General features: G+C 42.3%; 1 protein-coding gene across 2 annotated transcripts; it reads left to right on the top strand.

The window, feature by feature from the left end:
• On the top strand, window positions 1-18,425 carry stard10 (StAR related lipid transfer domain containing 10). 2 transcript variants are annotated; one of them, XM_085370076.1, is made up of 7 exons: window positions 1-193; window positions 371-861; window positions 8,621-8,768; window positions 8,867-8,970; window positions 14,131-14,248; window positions 14,833-14,885; window positions 16,832-18,425. In XM_085370076.1, exons 2-7 carry the CDS (start codon window positions 703-705, stop codon window positions 17,036-17,038), a joined length of 789 nt encoding a protein of 262 aa, XP_085226202.1. In that variant the 5' UTR covers window positions 1-193; window positions 371-702; the 3' UTR covers window positions 17,039-18,425. The 2 variants fall into 2 exon arrangements, with proteins under 2 accessions (XP_085226202.1, XP_085226201.1); XM_085370075.1 differs by having other exon boundaries at window positions 1-861.
• Window positions 18,426-19,676: the final 1,251 nt, after the last annotated feature.

A 19,676-nucleotide genomic window follows, 5' to 3' on the forward strand; every position in this document is an offset into this window, starting at 1 on the left:
CCAACCTCTCCTCCTCCTCCTCTTCCTCATATTTCTCACCGCATCCCCTTTACCACCTGCCACAGCGGCGACGCAGCGATGGAGATGTTCTGGAAATCAGCTTGTTATAAACCCTTAAAAAACAACAACTGAGAGAGAGAGAGAGAGGCGTAGAGACGCGCAGAGGGCAAGAGAGGGGAGGTGGAAGCAGAAGGTAAGAGACAGAAACGGGGAGTGACAGGCGGAAACACAGAAACATATGGTTTGCTTGAAGAGCGGCTGTTTGAGAGGGCTGCTGGAGCGGACAGAAACTTATTAAACCGCGGCTCAGAGCTCTGATCTGATCCGCCCATCTCATTTTACGCACTTCTTTGCCTTTCCCCCTCCCCAGCTGTTTCCAGCTCACCTGTTCTCTCTGCCTGCACCTCTGCTACATTAGTTTGTGCAGGGTGGATTGCGGTTATTGGACCCTGAAAGCGCGCGCACACAGACTCACACACACAAGCACGCGCGCAGACCATCACAAGACGCGCTGCAGCCGGCTACAAAAGCTTGTTGCAAGGAGGAAATTGAATTAGACAAGTTATTCCCACAGAAGAAGAAGAGGAGGGAAACTCGACTCCCGGCTTCCCCAGCTCACCGTGTCTCCTCTGTAGTCCTCATCCCCACGCATCCCACCACATCCCTCGCTCTCCTATCAACTCCTCGCGGTAACAAGAAGCCATGTCTGGACAGACTGTGACAATCCCGGACGACCAGGCGTTTGCCAGCTTCAAGGCCGAATGTCTGTGCGAAGAGGGCTGGAATATGACCTACAACAAAGGGGTCGTCACTGTGTGGGCCCAGTCTTTGGAGGAGGGGAAGTCCATCCACAAAATTAAGGTGAGACAATTTAACCACACAGGTATGAATAGAACTTTTTGTGCGCTTCTATTGGGCATCAGGTACTGGTGGGAAATAATGGAAAGTGGTGTGGATGTGGTCATGTGGCAACAGTACAAAGACAGAGGGGAAGGGGAGCGATAGAAAACCCTGCTGCATAATCCAGTTGGCAGGGAAGTGCTCCCATCTAAATTCCCATATGATTTAAGTTGCTGACGTCCTTTAAGCATTGCTCTCTGCTGCGTTCTCTTATTGCAGCTTCGCTCTCCAAACATCCCAGAAACACATTTGAAATGAGAAAGCACTCTCTGTGTTGCTCCTTGTAAAGCCAGTAAGCAAATCATTTTTAATAAATGGCCCAATATGACTGTAGCAGTCTGGGTAGAGGGCTTGGAGGTAAAGACAAGAACTTTTTAAAAAAAAATGCATTGTAGTAACCACATCCTGTTTTAGGTAATGGATTGAATTGATGCCTGATGCCCACAGTAAACAAACAAACAAACAAACAAAAGTCCTGCACTAAAGAGAAGTGAGAGCTGGATGAAATCTCAGGAGGCAGGCTTAGTTCTCTGGAGACATGTCGCCTTTTGCCAGCGAAACTATTTTCAAGCCACTGTGCAAAAGCGTATTATGTAGAGTGCTGAGTCTACACAGTTTGACATCCATTCAAAACAAATGGAAGTCTGCAAAAGCGCACGCTCAAATAGAGCTGCTGACAATAGTAGGAGAGCAGTCGGTTAGGTCATGGGCAAACAGACAGGATTGATCAGTTTGTTTGGCCATCGGTTCAATAATTACCTTCAGTGTGAGCTGCTTGCTGCTTCTAAATCCATTGTCAGTCTTTCTGATCACCTTTTGTGTGTTTTGTGTGTGTAATTCTCATTTAACTAAATCGCCCTCCAGTCCTCTGAAGAGGATCGGTTTACATTAATAGGACACTGTGCCCCAGGTGGAAAAATCTAGTGGTTCCTGGTTAGTTGTTTAGGTAAGGTAACGTGAGCTCCATGTGAAACTGTGAGCAAACTCTGTTATCAGCTCAAACAGCAGACGTGGCAGTTTTCGTCAAGTGTGAGCGTTTGTCCTGGGAGTTGACGTGGAGGCATTATTAGGACGGCCTCTGAGAATCTGCCGTGTACCCGAGTCTAACAATGACTGACCGCAGTCGTTAATAATGCTTTGTTTATGTTGTGGGAATCAGAGAAGGGGGGGAATTAATTTAAACAGTGTTCTCACAGCACACTTGTGGCAAAACACCCAGTTCTCTCTTCAGCAAATGATTGTATTTCCACACATTCAAGCTCGAAAGTAGAAGTTTAGTAGAAGCTAGCAGGGAGCAGTTTGATTGAGACCTGCACCCAAGTGTAAACTGTAAATAAAGAAATTGAAAATTCACACTTTCACTTGGAGCCCACAGCTTTGCCAGTGCGTACTGTTACTTCATCTTAGAGCTGCAGATGCTGCCAGGAGACCTGACTGACTGTTAATTTAGTGCTTATCAGGCTTAAAAACCTCTTTTAGCATTTTCACTGTCTGACACACACACACACACACACACACACACACACACACACACACACACACACACACACACACACACACACACACACAGAAATGTTTGGCCTCACGGCCCGAAATCTCAGGAAGGTCCTTTCCACTTTTTAACCCTTCCAGCTTGCTAATCTGACCAGAACTGACTACATATAGAACAATACAAATAAAACCCATCCTCCGCTTTATATGTGTGTGTCCTGCTATTGTATCCAGGTCTGAAGAGAGTCAGCGAGCCACTCGGTGTTTACTTTGTTAAATAAAGTCTTGTTAGCTTGTGTGCATATGTGCGTGTGTACATAGAGGTGTTATCAACATGTGCAGGAGCTGCAAAAGCACAGGGCTTTTCCCAGCCCCCTCTATCCATCTTCTTACCTATTAGCAAGCTTCTTTGTGTTTGTGTGTTTGTGTGTGTGTAGTGTACAGGCCAATCAAGAGCCTATAAAGCCGCCTCATTCTCCTGCGTAATTCCTCAGGGTATATCCTGTGTGCAGAGGGTAGGGATCTGCTTATTCAGGCGTTTCTCCCTGACATCAGGCAGGTGTGTTTTATCTTGACAGTTGCAGACTGCAAACAGCGAGAAGTGGAAAGTGCACGCACACATGTTTGAAGTTTGGGTGGGGCTTCTATCTGTAGTTGGCACTTTATCTTTATGTAAATATGACAAAAGCTGGGGGTTTTGCATTGTGCACCACTGTCTCATCTCCCCTTTTGTTTCACTCTCACATACCCAATCTTCCACCCTGCAAATGTACTGTATATACAATTATGTCATTACAAATGCAGTTGTGAGTCAGTGTGGTACTTACAGCTGTTCTGTTTATAGTGCATCTCTAATATAACCTCTCTGCCTGTCTTGTGTGTAGCTTTAAAAAGCAACAAAGATAGATATATGCCCATTTGAGTGAGAGAAGGGGAACAGGCTGGCGATCATCATCATTAGTGCCCCGATTATCATTAGCCTCATCATCATCGTCATCATTGCCCCTACCATATTAATCAGTGATCACCTCACAGTTCAGTCATGCCTGTGCTCATTCTAACCAGCAATTTAATATCATCGATCAGCACGCGACTTCACATACAACACTCAGTGTGTGGGCATTAAAATGTGGGTCGTTTTTATTTACTGTGAATGGGTCATCCTCCTGCCTACATCGACACACACTCACAGAGACACACAAACATACTCCCAGGGTTTGCCTTCTCTCATGCTGAGGAAGAGGGAAGCCCAGCTCTGAGTCACTCCCCTTCTGTTTTTATTCTTCTTCTTCTTCTTCTTCTTTTTTTTCAAATTTACTTTCATGTATCAGCACCCAGAGGAACAAATGATGGGAGATGACAGATTAGAAGAGGAGAGGGAGAGGGTGGCAAGAAGAGAAGAAGAGTGGGTGGGACAGGGAATAAGAGAGAGAAGGAAAAGTAGAGGGAGTGGGCTGGATGTGCAGGGATCGCAGGTCACTGGGTGTTATGAGTAGGCAGAGAGGGGACCCTGTGGACAAACATACTGAAAAGACTGCCATCTGCACACACCTATTGTTTGTCCACCTATGCCTACTTGTCTCCGCCATGTCTATTTTATCTTTCTGAACTCTGTTTCACCCCCTCTATCCTGCCCTCTTTGCTTCATCTATCGAGTTTACTGAATTAGTTTGTAATAGAATTACACACACGTGTACGTAGCTGGCTGTATGTCTTCATTCTGTGCTGAATGTCTTGCTCCCTGCAGCTTTCCCCCTTTGACTTTTCATTTTGTTTTTCCTTCTTCCTGCTACTCCTGTTTCAGTTTGCCTGTGGACACAAGACATCTGTTATTCTCTCTGGTCTTTTGTGACCTGCACCGACTCGGTTCCAGCACCAAACCGGTGGAAAGGAGGCGTTTGTCTTTTGTCTAGTTTTTATTTTGGTAATAAATGTGTAATGCCTCCTTGACTACACTGTTAAAATAAATCAGAATTGCATTGTGCCTACATAATCTATCTCACTAATCTTGAATACAACAACAGAATACTCATAAGGGTTTTAACTATTGTCTTTCAGACAGCGATAACAGATGACTTTACAGTCCCTAATTACGTTTACAGGCATTAAGATGTGCCTTGTAATGTGACAGACTTCCCTCTTGGAAAATTAGTTCATATCCTTGTGAGTAGTGATGCAGTGTAAAACATCTCACTCACGAGTTGATTTAATGCGTTTAAAATAAAAATGGTTCGAACAGCAATACACCATAAATAGGACATTATCTTTCAGAGTGTCATGCTGTGATATATAGAGGATTATTGCTATGGTTACAAGCAGGATTTTAACGTCAGAGCTTGTTTTTTGACACACAAAATGTTTTTTAGTTATTTATTTTTTACTTTTTTTACCCTCTAGTTCAGAGGTCTCAAACTCCAGTCCTCGAGGGCGGCTGTCCTGAAACTTTGCCATGTGTCCCTGTTGTAACACATCTGAATACAATTAGTAGGTCATTAGCAACACTCTATAGAAGTTGACTCAGGACAGCGGCCCTCGAAGACTGGAGTTTGAGAAACTGGTCTAGTTGATCCAACAAAGAAGTTGCAGAGTGTCCTCTGGTGGACAAACCAGTGGATAAATACGGATACTGATAGTGAATATCCAATTGGTTGGGATCTACTTGTCCAGTGACACACCCACTACTTTAGCTGAAGAGCGTTTTTTGTGCTCTTTGCGAAACACAGCTAGGTGCTATTTTTCCTCAGTTCTTCTGAACTTTGCTTGCCGTTTGTTGCTTAAGTGAACTAGCAATCTGCCACTCATGTGAAGTATGAAATGACTTATTTCTTGATTAGGCTAACAATAAGGTTACAATAGTAACACTAATGTGCTTGCACAACCTTCCTGGGGTTTTTTTGTTTGTTTTTTTCTATTTCATCAGCTTTCAGTCTGGATTGACCTGCTCTCTGCACTCAGTCTGCATTTCCTCGATCTCACCGAGGGTTCTGTTTCTAGGAATGTCATTACAATTTAGCATTTACAGTTTCCTTTGTTGCACAGTGTGACTGTTGTGGAGTCGTGTGAGACTGTGTTCCTGTGTGAGAGCTACAGCTAAAGCTGATAGAATAGGATTATAATAGAATTCAACTTTATTGTCATTGCACATGTCACAAGTACAAGGCAACGAAAAGCAGTTTGCATCCATCCAGAAAGTGCTTTAGCCACAATATAGATATATTACAAAATATATATTAGCAATAATATAGATATATAGATATATTACAGAAATGGGTCCGTTATATGTATGAGGGTACTAAATATGGGTCTATTATTGGTATGTTGCAATGTACACGGTATGAAGGTATGTTATGAATATGCTATAACTATAAGTATGTACAGGCTGTAGTGAGTGTACAAACTATGTACGGGCTATGAACAGGATCTAAATATGAAAACTATACAGAAATATGAAATATAAAGCTATAAAGGCTCCAATCTGGAGCTGGTAAACAAACATTTTCGAGCAAGTGGGTTGTGTGCCAAAATAATTGGCAAAATTTGATGGTAACTTTCCAAAAGTATGTCTTAATTCCCTGACTTGTCCTCTAGGAGTAAAAATTGCAACTCACCAATATTTTAGTTGATGGAAAAACTCTAATGATATACACCTGCCAGGTTGTGTGCACATGTAATTAAAAGATATCCTCATGACGCTTCCAACAGAGCAATAAGCATCATTGCCTCTCAGTCAAGACGCTCTGGGCTTCTGTGTGGCATTTGAATGTTATTCCTGTGCCAGTGTGGTTTCTCTCTGAGCACTATGGCCTCCTCCCACAGTCCAAATGCATGTAATTAGTGATTCTAACCTGGCTTTATGTATGAATGTCTGTTTTTCTTTGTTGGGCCTGGTGACTTGTCCATGTATCAGACCAGTGCGGACCATTTTGAATTTCAAATAGTTATAAGAGGAGACCTCGAGTTTAAAACAGGTTTACAGACAAATGTGGGATACAGTCTATGATGATTTTCCTAAATGAAGCCTGAAGGGAAGCAGTGATGGAAGATAGGCTAGGCGGAGCTTTTAACTGTCTGGACTGATTTATAACAGGAGTTAAAATTTATCTGGGGCAGACAACTTCCCTTGGTCCATTTCTTTCTAATTTGCTCTCAATCAAGTGCTGGGTTCTTTTTCCCTCATTGCCTTTGTGTCTCTTATGCTTTATAACTCGACATGCCTCTACCACTTGCCTTTCACCTTGTTATTATTGAGACTAGTTTCTCCTGGCAATTGTAACTTTGGCAACACTGTTACTCAAGGGCTTACCTTGAGTGTATTGCCGTCTATGCCAAACATAGCCAGGAGTCTCTATGGTTTCATTAATAAGCTGTGACATGCTATGCAAACAATCAACCAGCTGTGGTATTAATGGAAGCACCACTCCTAGTTTTTTTGCCTATAACTTGTACGGGGCTCCATCCATTCATCCATCCATTATAGCCTATAACTTGAACAGGTTGCCAGTCTGTTGCAGGGCTAACACATAGAAACTGAAAATCGTTCACTTCTACAGCCAGTTTAGAATCACTTAAGAACCTAATATTGATGTCTTTGGACTGTTGGAGGAACCTGGGGAACCAGGAGAGAACCCACACAGACACGGGGAGAACACAAACTCTTGTGTGGAGTTTGCATGTGGATTTTAACCTATGACCTTCTTTCTCACAGAGGAACAACGTTCTTTGTTTCAGACAAAAGAACACATTCAACCATTGAACCAATGCGTCACCACAATATATTATTTAATAGGTTTGTGGACTGGTACTTATATATATAACTCTCAAAACACATTCGTACTACAAACCCAGTCATACAAGCACTGTTTTCAATACCTAAGTGCTTTTAGTCATTCACACACAATGGACGCATTGGAGACAACCCGTTGTTCAGTATCTTGCCCGAGGATACTCGGGCATGCAAACTAGAGAAGCTGGAGATTAAACTACTGATGTTCTGATTAGTAGATGACCAACTTTACCTCCTCCGCCGAAGCCGTGCATTTATGTGCAGTTGTTTCATTTTAGCTAGACTCTCTACTGCTGTTTTCCTGCTCATTAACTCACTGTGTGTCTCCCCTCTGGGGTACACATGAAGTGAAGCAAAGAAGCAAACAGACTCCACTAACCACCAGCAGCCTCCTCGAGGTGACAGCAATGTGTTACGTTGCTTTAAGTGCAATAAAAACTTCCTAGTTTTTGTAAGTCAGTCTTAGCTATCGACATGAAACGTCTGAAAGGAATATGCACAACAGAAAACGAGAGAAACCATCAGGAAAAAGCAGCTCTACCTGCAGATGGTCTTTCTGTAGCATAACGCAGTGGCCACGCAGTAAGTTTTACACTTCTATTCAGTGTGCATAGCATAACTGATATGAGGAAGGTTGTTTTAGTCTAAAAGCTGGTGCTCTAGTGCACACGTGACTTCACACGTCATTTGTTTCAGACAGAACCACAAAAAGATTTGAAAAAAGGTGGCATTCAGAGCTCTTGCTACTGCTACACTCTTGAAAAAAAGCAACAACCCTTTGACATAAGTCTCTCCATCTCTGTCTTGTGGTGAATGTGTTTTCCATTTAAGAGCTTGGGTCTCGGTAATGACTCATCTATGGTCAGTGGCCTGTCTGCACACACACACACACACACACACACACACACACACACACACACACACACACACACACACACACAGTTCCCATTTCTGCTCTCCAATACTGACGCTCTCCAACCATCTGATGTCTAATCATTTACACATCAGTTGCCATTCGTGTTTCTTTCACGTGTGGGGTCCACATGGGTGCAGTGAGTGTGTGCATATGTGCATATGTTTAATTTCCAGGTATTTGAGTCTGTGATGTGTTCACTGGCTTTTTGTTTTTGTGTCTCACTTACCTTTCTTGGCATCACTAGGCCTGAGCTCTCCTCAACAGTGGCATACTACTTCACTTTGAATTTATGCTGAGCAGCTTCATTAAACTCTAATGGATTTTCCTACCTCATAGTTTGCATTAGACCCAGAGCGATGAATTCAAAGAAGTACAATACTGGTGCCATAGAGTTATGTATTTTAAATACAGTTTGAATAAGCTGTGTGGAACTTTGTGTGTGACTCAAATCTGTAATATCATTGTGGCTTTACCTTTGTTGCCTAAAATTGAAGCCTCTGTTTCTCTTTCTGTCCTTCTTCCTCTCTCAGTGTCGGATGTTGTGCAAGGATGTGTCAGCTGAGACCATGTATGACGTTCTCCATGACATTGAATACAGAAAGAAGTGGGACACAAATGTCATTGAGACCTTCGATATTGGGAAGCTTACGGTCAATGCGGACGTTGGTTACTACTCATGTATGTTGCACCATCGCATGTAAACGCATGTAAATTGCCTTCAGGTACAGATTGTTCTGTGATGTTTTGTTCACCTGACTTCTCTTGTTTGTTTACAGGGAAGTGCCCAAAGCCCCTTCGGAACCGTGACGTCATCACGCTCCGCTCCTGGCTGCCAATAGGAAAAGATTACATCATCATGAACTACTCTATCAAACATGCCGTAAGTAAAGATAAAAAGGAATGCTAATGGGAACATATCTCAGTATGAACTGGGTGAATACTGCTGTGCAAAAGTCTTGAGTCATCTCGCATTGTGTGCGTGTGCCAGGAGAGGCTTCTCTACCTGGCACGAAGTGAAACGGCTTGTTAAGCTCTTATCTAGCAGGTACTGCTCCTTCCCTGCATAACGGGTCACAGTGAACTATAAACAACAGTCTGAGTCATAAAGAGGTATTCTATCATATGCAAACTTATATTATTAAAAGATTATACTGACTCCTAAGTACAATTTTCTATTGACAGAAATAAAGTGTATAAGGCGAAAGCAGAGTTTGTAGTGTTCTAATGAGCGTGAACATCAATATTTAGAACCGCTTTAATTCTTCCACACAGCCTGAACTCTTGTACGCGAGCTTTCTTTCAATTTCTTTAAGCAGCTCTGAGGAATAGTTCCTCAGGCTTTCTTTAAGGAAGTTCAAAGCTCTTCTTTTTCTTTTTTTCTTCTTGTTATGAGTAGACACAATACAGGGTCATCCCTTGAGTTATGTGAGTGATTTATAGGCTCAATAAGTGTTAAGTGGCTCAATAAACAACAACAAAAAGAACCATTCCTCCAAAAATGGTCAGGTACAAGGATTGAACTGATGAGTGAAAAAGCAGCCAAATAAAAACCTCTGAAATGAGGAGTGACTTGAGGCTTTTGCACAGTGCTTTATATTGGCGAGCTGAAATGAAGTGGTCCTCTTTAGCAAGTTGAACAGGTCCCGTTTTTTTTTCTAAGGGAACATTTCACCGCTCTGTGTCGGTGATTTAAAGTAGCAATAGACAAGTTTTCTGCATTTAAATTGGTTCCTTATGAGCTGCACTTTCACAGCGTAGCTTTGTCTGCCACTGAGTATGAAATCTATCCGGGAAAATGGAGGCTTAATTTAGAGCACAAAATAATCTGACTGCAGTCGGTCCCAGAGAGGTTGATAACACGCGCTTCCTGCTGATTTTCACATGAACAAGTACCTGCAACAACTGTTGTATTTCATTTTTGTGTTCAAAAAAACAAAAACATGACACCTACTTTCCTAAAAGCCTTTCTGTCTGCTTGCAGACTTCATAAAATGCATCCCAGTGCCATGTTGCTGGAAGTTGCTCAGCTCAGAAAACAGGAACGCGATCCAGTCTCCAGAAGTACTTCCCCTACCACACGCTCTATTGCTCTCTTTACTTACACAGCAACAGTTTAGCTTAGCACCTTTCCAAAGACCATGCTCTATCATATTGTCTGCCCCTGATGCTTTCACCTGAAACAATGATAGATGATAGAAGAACATATTGTGTTTTAAGCTCAGCTTTTCCGAGCATGCCTTTGAATGCACTTGAATAATCTAGATACTATAAAGCTGTAAAAACCATCAGTTGATTCGAGCACACTAAGAGGATGTGAGTAACTTTCAGTTTGGCCTGAAACCTCAGCTTTTCGTTGGCTTTATATCTGTTTGTACTGATCACCTGTTGCTAGTTGTGTCCTGCATTCATTAACCTGCCACTTGTTTTCTGGTTTATCTGATTGACTGGCTTGTAAAATGTGTAGAAAACTTAAAAAGACTAAGAAGAAGAAGCAAATCCTTGAGAAGGTGAAACAAAGTAAAACAACAATTCAACACTTTCAGCGATGTCGCTCTCACTGTCTTCGTGTCCGTCAGCCTTTTGTGTGTATCATGGGTTTCCATGTCTTTTGTCTTTATTCCTTTTGTCTGTCCTCTGGTGTCCTTGTTCACTCTTTTGTCTCCTCTCTGCTTTTCATTCTAACTTTTGCTCACCAGTACAGTGTTTGCAGAAGGATAAGGCCTCTCATATGACCGTGAGCTGTTGACTTCCACCCCGCCTTCCGCATTCCTGCATCAATTTGAACTTCTGAACACAACAAATTGTGTGTCGGTTTACGTGTGTGGTTAGCCAAGGCTGATCTTGATAATGGGAAAAACTCGAGAGCTCGACTTCCTGGAGTTTGGCTTCAGGGGAAACTTATGAGTGGCGTGTTGGCGCATCCATCAGCGGGACATGGTTCACTTATGCTGTTTCTTATCCTACAATCGCTGTTCAGCTTTTTCACCAATCATAACAGGTGCCATAAATTATTTTCAGTTCTTTAATCATACATTTCCGAGGCTTTTTAACAGTCTGCTTTTGCAATCCATCTGTCATGTAACTATGGTTAGCGCTGCTGTTAAGCGTACCATTGTGTTGAGTGCTATAGAGTCCGATATGTATTTGCATGAAAACCCTATGCAAATATTTATAATGGCAAAGGCTTAATAACTTCTAATGGCTTCTAATGACTGCTTTGTTTGCTGAGCCATTTTTTTTTTTCCACAGTGGAGTTACAGATCCAGACACAACAGTACTGATCCACTGACTCATTCTCATTGTAACTATATCCTTTGTGCCCAGCAGCTAATTAAGGACTCATGTGATCCCTGTCATCTGTCTCCATCACGAGGACATAGTATTTTGCATTATAGTTCACTTCATAATATTTAGCTTGAATTGAACCAGATTTGATTTACCGTGTGAATATTGGCATAGAGATTAATTATACGCTCACTGGCCACTACATTAGTTACACTTTGCTACTCTGGGGGAACCACTTTTGCTTGCAGAACTGCCATAATTCTTCATTTGAGCACAGTGAACTCATTGTCATGTTCAAGAAACCTGTTTGACATGTATTTGTATTTTATCCTGCTGCAAGCAGCCACGGTTGCCACGGTTGCACTGGTGCGCCTAACTTTTTTTCTTAGGTGTACCAGCACAAACGTTAGGTGCATCCAAATTATTCAACCACATCGCTTAACACCGCAGTTTTACATGTTCACTAAAAAAAAAAAAGTGCTGTCCATGCAGACAATATTGATTTGTAAATGATTAACTAACAATCTTGTCAACACAAAGTTCTTTATTTGGAGCGCATTTCTATAAGAAAGATAAGTTACTGAAAAAGTGCTTGTGCTTAAAGTGCTGAGCTAAGCTGAAATTTTAATTTAAAACATCTCAAGATAACTGAATAAAAAAACCCTCTAAATTAAAAGTGCCTCAAAGGCTTCAAACTGAACATCTCAAAATCTGAACATCCGAACAGCTTGATATCTTATGGACTATCCTCCATTGCAGTCACATGCCTCTCAGATGACCAACTCATGTAACTTGGCCTTTTTCATTTTTTCACTTTTTTTTTTTCAATGTGTCTGGGATGACACCTATAAACTGGGCACATGTGACATCATTACTGTATGTGGAGTTTACGTTCAAGCCATTTTTCGTGTGAAGAATTATTTCGGACTTGAACTTAGTGAACGGAACTTCTTCTTTGGCAATATTGTTGGCGATGTTAAACTTAATCATCATCTTGGCCTCTTCTGATGACCTGTTTGCTGCTGCCTGCACACAAGTCATCAGAGCGGCAGTCCCCTCTCTTCACTCCCACTGAAAGGCAGTGGGGAGAGGGGACACTTTGGCAGTGCATTTATTGCTGCATATAATGTGTTTTCTATATACACTGTGCTTTTTCAGCGTTTCAATTCGAAACGTATTAGCACCTGTCACAAATGCGGTACTGCCGGCCATAGTCTTCCCACACTCACGACAGTAAATGCAGTGCAACATGTTGTCAGCTTTACTGTATCTTAGCCAGGGAAACTGGTCAAGCCGCTCTCTTCGAAATGTATACGCTTTCCCCCTTTTACTTTCAGTGGGCTCTGGCTCAAAGTCGATCGTATGTGGCTCATTACCTGATGCCGTCTCCGGACCAGTGTTAGACATAACCTGAGAGGCTGATGGCTCCGTCAGAGCACTGGCTATGAATTTTGGATGGATCAGGCCTTAACGAAAAAGTTCGTTAAGTTAAGAGGTGGGAAAGAAGTTCTACTCGAAAGGCTGGTCGCACCTTGGATCTAGGATTTTTTTGTAGTCGCACCACTGAAAAATTATGTCTCATGTGCAACCACATCGGTCGCACTCTAGAACCCTGTCACAAAGGAATAGTCCCTGGTGAGGTCTTCTGCAGTAGTATCCCATCTACGTTAAGGTTTGATGTGTTGTGCGTTCAGAGACGCTCTTCTGCATACCTTGGTTGTACCCAGTGCTTATTTGATTGATCAGTTCAAAGCAGTCTGACCACTTCACTGTGACCTCTGACGTCAACATGGCATTTTTGCTCAGCGTTCTCTGTAAACCTGAGAGATGGTTTTGTATGGTAAAAATCTCAGCAGAGCAGCAGTATCTGAAATACTCAGACCTCTCTTTCTGATGCTCAGTTTGGACTTCAGCTGGTCGTCTTGATTATGTCTATATGACTAATTGCACTGATTTGCTGCCATGTGATTGGCTGATTTGATATTTGTATTAACGAAGAGTTGAAGAAGTGTACCACATAAAGTGGTTGGCGAGCGTATAGTGATATATTAAAAATGATTAATTTTGTCCAAAGTTTAATTATCGTGTTGTTGTTCAGCTGATTGCTCATCAAGTGCTCGAGTCCTGAGATGATCAGTTTCCTGGTGTGCTGGGTGTTTTTGAACACATGGCTTAGTCGTGATTAATGTTTCAGATTTAGTGAAGTCTAAAAAAAATCAAGAAGATTACATTAGCTCAGAGCATGAGAATTCTGTATCCCGGAAACCTGCAGATGATTTACAAAAGTTCACATTGCAGAGATTTCTTCTGCCAATACAAGGTAGTGTGTTAAGTGTAGAAGCCAAAAAATATGAGTCAAATAGCAGAGAAAAAATAAAGCAGATGTCTTAGCTGACTGCTGCTGTCTGTTCTTCTTGAGTGCTCTGCAGTGTCCCTCTCCTAATTAGTGCAGACTAACCAGTAGTGGACTCCCTAATCATTAATAATAACCTTGGATATACTGTTAGAGTCTAAGGAGCTAAAAGGGAAATAGTGGGCTGCATGCAGCTTTGCTTTTTTTATTTACAGAGTGGTGTGGACTGGATTTGCATCAGAAGTCTGACTATGAAGCTGAAAATCAGTTTGACTGGCAGCTTAAAAGCACAAAGCTCTTGAATGTCTACTCTGCCTTCTACAGATCTCACAAAAAAAAAGAATCTAGTGGGGTCCTCGTCCTGTTTGTTTACACTTTGGCCTCTCTGTGCTGTTTCCACAGAAATACCCACCTAAAAAGGACATGGTACGTGCAGTTTCCATTCAGACTGGCTACATGATCCAGAGCCAGGGACCTAATAACTGTACCCTCACTTACATGGCCCAGGTGGATCCACGAGGTAACTATCACTCACAGTCTCACACACACACACACACACACACACACACACACACACACACACACACACACACACACACACACACACACACACACACACACACACACAGAAAAGTATTCAGCACACAAGGACAAAATCAAACAGAGCACACACAGGAAGCGCAAAACACTCACCCAGGTATTTAACTCTGCGTTCTATGAATTATTCATTGCCCTGCCTTTATGTCAAAATGTGTCACCATAGCAACCATATGAAGGATAGTCTATCTCACCTCTCTCGCGTGCTCTCTCACTCACTACTCTTCACTCTGCTTTTTTGTCTAGCATTTAATCTCCTCCTCTTATTCTCTATTTACTTCACTTTCTAACTGCTGATCACATACAAGCAAGTGCCGATTGTGTAACTCTTTTTATTTATCCGTTGCTAATGTGTGTGTTTGTGTGCATGTATGAGAGAGAGCCATACGGGCGCAGTGAGTAGTTACTAAGCCTTGCTTTGATCCTGGTAATATGAAATAAAACAGACTCTCTGTCACACTCCAACTTTTACCCATGATGCTTTGCTCACCCCGACTCTCTTTACAGGTTCGCTACCCAAGTGGGTTGTCAACAAGTCTTCCCACTTCCTTGCTCCATGCGTAAGTAATATGTGCAGATTAACAAAGATCCTGTGAGTGTGTTTGACTGTGTGATAATCTGCACTTCCACTCAGCACAGTGCCGGTCACCATGAGAAAATACGCAGACCTTATAGTTTACTGCTTGTCTGAGGGCATCTGCTGTATATGTTTATTAAAATAGGGCAATGATTCTCTAGAGAGCATGCTGTGATGGAGGATTCCTCAGAGATGATATCAGGGAAAGAAGGCATCTAGTGAAGACAGTGAATAAAAACATTAGGCATTTTAGAGTTTTTAGAGATTTGCTTTCCATTCATATGTCAAAAAAAGCATTTCACATTGTGACTTTAATCAATAGTCTGCATTTTATCAAAGCTTTTAAAAAATATGGATCTAATTATTCATATTAAGAGAGGGTCAGAATATCAATATGGGATTTGGACAGTAACACTTTTTTTTTTTTTTGCAGTTTTCCTTTGATACACCAGCACGGGGGCTTTTAAATCCAACAATCAAGACATGATTGAAGTGCAGTTTTTTTTTTTATTCTTTCATACGTATGATTCCATTTTCAAAGCCTCAAAAATAATCAGACAATTGACCGAAGAGCAGATTTATGATCAGATGAGGGCTGTTTCTCATTATTCCATGACAAATTAAGCAAATAAAATACCTCTATTTATTTCCAAGTGTTGGCTGGTTGCTATACACTGAGGCTCTCAAAATAAAGTCCAAAGAGATAACCGTGCCAGTGGCTGAATCAACAATCTGTTGAATTCTTAAAAAGAAGGAATGCACTGAGCAGCTCAACAACATGGTTAAGAAAAACCGCTTCATAACGTCTAACTAAGTCAAGGACAATGTAAATACAGAGAGTTTACAACAAGGTGCAAACCACTGATATGCTATGGCATGGGCGTGCTTGACTGCTGACAGAAGCAGTAGCATGGATTGTGAAGCCTTACAGAACAGACGTGGGATATTCTTCAGTGGCAACAAGCAGCAGCTGAATGTGGTGGCAGTAAAGGAAACAGTTAATGCAATACTTTTGCTAACCTTGAATTAAAGCTGAAAGTCTGAAAGTCGGCACTTTTCTCAGATACTGCTGAAGTGCAGATCCGATTCATCATTTTTGATTTGAAATCCACCGAGATGGTGCACAGAGGCAAAATCAATTCATTGTCAAAATACTGCAGGCCTTACAGTATATAGTATTGCTTTCCTTTTTGGTAGATATATTTTTATTAAAACATGCAGCTGCTCTTAAGCGAGAGTGGTTGCAGCAAAGAAGATATATGCAAATCATAGGATTATCTAATAGTTAAAAGAAAAATTGCTGAGTGATGTACATTGAATAAATACGCAATTGCTTCTTTTTGCCTTTTTAGCTTTTAATTTTTTTGGTCTCTGCAGCTACAAAGATATCCAGATATATTCTGGATGATTGTCTTGCCATGCACTGGGTGCTGCTGTAACTTCCTGGACCATTGTTTTTTTTATGAGACACGTTGCTCTGTGTTTTTTACCCTTAAAAAACATACAGGCATGTTGTTTCTGACATTAAGTACTATCAGACATGTGTGAAGCTCCCTTGTTTGGTTCTGATATTTGGAAAAAAGAAACTCTCTGTTCTTGTGGCTCTGAACAAGATCTCCTCCCTCTTTTTACCCTTGCCCATGTTTTATCTCTATAGATTCCTCCATCTCTCACAGCTTCCCTTCTGTCTCCCTTTATCCTGTCACTCATCCATCTTCATCTCTATTTTTGTATGGGTGCTATTTCTGTCCTCTGGATTTTTCATCTCTGTTGCGTTCAGCCTGTTCTTCCTTATAGAATATTGATCAAGCATACGTGTCGGCCAAGCTTTCTGCTGGAAATACTTTCTTTCTATCACTTCCATTATTTCTCATAAATCACATGTTGTTGTTGTTTATTTTGTTGTTTGTTGTTGTTTGTTCTTTCCAGGCCATGAAGAAGATCTGCAAAGCCTGTGTGAAGTATCCAGAGTGGAAGCAGAGACATAACCCTGCCTTCAAGCCGTGGCTTTACCCAGAACAGACTACATTGCCCAGCATCCCGCTCTCTGAGCTCAGCATCCAGCGGGCAGAGAGCCTGGAGAATATTGATGAGAGCTCCCTGGCTGAGGCCCATGAAAGAGAAGACAGCGACTGACACACACACATTCACAAGCAGCACACACACTCATACGTTCAAGCAGGGATGGAGAAATGCCTGTAACATGCATCATGACATGTATGTGTATGTGGTTCTATTTGTAAGTATGTGTAAACATACACACATACATACACGTACTTGTATCAATATTGTACATGCATAGTGCATATGCAGGCATATCAGTATGCACATATAGGTAAGCATTCATGCAGACGGACAGTCACACGTTAACTTGCGCAATGTGAGAACACAAACTCACAACATACAACAGCTTCACTCAAACTAAATTTCGAGAACTTTTAGCCTAGTCGGTTTTCTAATTGGGGCCTATGCAGGTCATTGCAGCTGAATATGTTTTCAGTAAGATTTCATGTCAGAATGTTTACAGACTAACCTGACAGTGCGCCTTCTGCTGTCATTCAAAATATGACTGAATTACTAGAATTAAACTGCCCTCTTTTAGCCACCAGTCACACACTTCAGCGCAAGATTACACATTTATGCTACACTAATGCCTTCACATGTGTACACCCTCTCCCCCCTATCATCGTCTTTCGGCCCAATGTTATGTGCCTCCATCACATTTTGTAAGCACATGATAAATATGCAGGTGTGCAGAAGGCAGCTGGAAAACCCACCCCAACCTGCATCCACGTCTATCTTACATACACGCACACACTCACACGTACTGTCTGATCCTCTGTTCCAGAGATGGATGAATGTATGTAGAAATTCAAGATTAAATACAGATTCCTACAGAGGTTTTCAAATTTCACTGGTGATCCGAGTATTTTTTTCTCTGTGTTTGTGTGTCTGTTTGGTGCCAAACTCGCCTCGGGTTGGCGGCTGATGTCGCCTGCAGGTTTGCATAGTTGGAGTGATGCTGAAAGAATTTAAAGAATCACCACCCAATCAACTGGTGGCTCTGCTCCCATTCACACAATCTGCCGGGAGACGTGCACACAAAACCGATGTGCCGCGATTAGAAGGGGAGAAACACCACGTCACGCAGCCTGCACGCGCCGCGTCCAACGTTTGCATATTTGAAGCGTATGTGCGCGCTCACTGGCCCAGATCAGGATTAGGAATCCCCTCAATCTGTTGGCATGGCAACTCTGAAATCGACTCAGCACTAAAAAAGAGACGCAGAGTGACAGGAGCTCGCGTGTTACAGAGGAAGTGATTTGATTTATTGAAAGGTGTCCGCCCCCAATTTTCAGTCGTATGATTGGAGTAAAAGCATGTGCAAGAACACTGAAAATGCACCGTGGGTCCTTGTGATGAGCTAATTAAATGACAGAAGAAGGAGCTTGATATTACTCTTAGCACAGCAGCTGAGCAAACCATAGTGCCGCAGTGAGAGGAGCGAAGCGGTGAACTTTTTATGTAACACCGTGGCCGTGTTACTTGTGCATCTTCCTCTTTATCTGTTCCTTTTTTTTTTAATACAACATCCGCCTCTGCATATGCATTGCCTAATAAAGTATGAATGATGGAGGAAAGTGTATATGAGAAATAGTCAGAGACACAATGTGTAAACAGCGCTTGTGCTCCTCCTTTTGTTTTGTGTTGTTTTTCATACAGCTGTATTGACTGTTTGCCCTTATGACCATCCATCCATCCTCGCAGTCTTAATGAGGCCTCTGGCACAGCCATCGACATTATATGCATGTGTGTGTCAGAGGAAAGGGCTGCATGTGCACAACTGCATGTCTCAGTGGCATCCCTGTATTGTCTTCCACCCGCCTCTGCAGCAGGAGGAGACGTTTAAGCAGCATGACGGCGGGCAACGTCTCCCTGTGTGTGCGTTTTCTGCATATGTGTCACACTGCCACCCCCACAGCAACCCGGCCCACCGGGGCTGATAGCCTGGTGATGACTCATCACCTCCCCACCCCCTCTTCAACTCCTCGCCATCGCTCGCTGTCTCTTCTATTCTCCCCTTCTCTCCTCCTCAATTTCTGCTCTTCTCTGCCCTGTTTCTCCTCTTCCCTTACCCCCCTCTTTCCTCCCTGTCATCTATCCTTTGATCTTCTCCTCATCCAGACTTCTTTGTTTTCTTTGAGCCTCCTCTGTGCGTCATTCTTTTCCCCATCCTCCTTCCCCTCTTCTCTTCTTCCTTTCCATCTCTGCTCTTCTTCCTTTGCTGCTCTTACCTCCACTCTTCTTATTTTCTCCTTCTCCTTAATCTCACCCATTTGTTCTCCTTCATTTGTTCCCATCCTATCCTGGTCTGCTCCCAGCTCACTCATTTATCACTTGTTTTTGCTGTTTTCTTCTCTTAACAACACTTACTATCTTTTTCTCCCCTGTTTGTCCCTGTTTCTTTCCATGTCCTATCCTCTGGCTAACCTTTCCAGTTAAGTCCCCCCCGCTGTATCCTTACCGTAGATCCTAATTGGAATGAGTAACAGGCTCCCACGTCAGTGACTTGTTGGCTCAGTCTGGCTCCTGAAGACTAAGATGTATTACCCTTTTTGCTCATCCACCCCCTGAGTGATGGGGCCTCTCCTATGACTCTCCCAGCACACTTAAACAACAAGTGACACACAGGCACAGAGAGATGCACACACACCTAGATAACAGTAGTATTAAAGGTTTGACAGAGCTTAACATGTGACCTTTTTTTGTTCAC

Source organism: Diplotaxodon limnothrissa, linkage group LG14, assembly GCF_057381915.1.
Source record: "Diplotaxodon limnothrissa isolate DT_005_m linkage group LG14, D_limnothrissa_male_GT1.1, whole genome shotgun sequence".
Classification (NCBI taxonomy): Eukaryota; Metazoa; Chordata; class Actinopteri; order Cichliformes; family Cichlidae; genus Diplotaxodon; species Diplotaxodon limnothrissa.

Coding starts and splice junctions, on each gene's coding strand:
- stard10 (XM_085370075.1), top strand. CDS start 703: ATGTCTGGACAGACTGTGACAATCCCGGACGACCAGGCGTTTGCCAGC. Junction 8,971..14,130: donor ACTACTCTATCAAACATGCC/GTAAGTAAAGAT, acceptor CTGTTTCCACAG/AAATACCCACCTAAAAAGGA. Junction 14,886..16,831: donor CCCACTTCCTTGCTCCATGC/GTAAGTAATATG, acceptor TGTTCTTTCCAG/GCCATGAAGAAGATCTGCAA.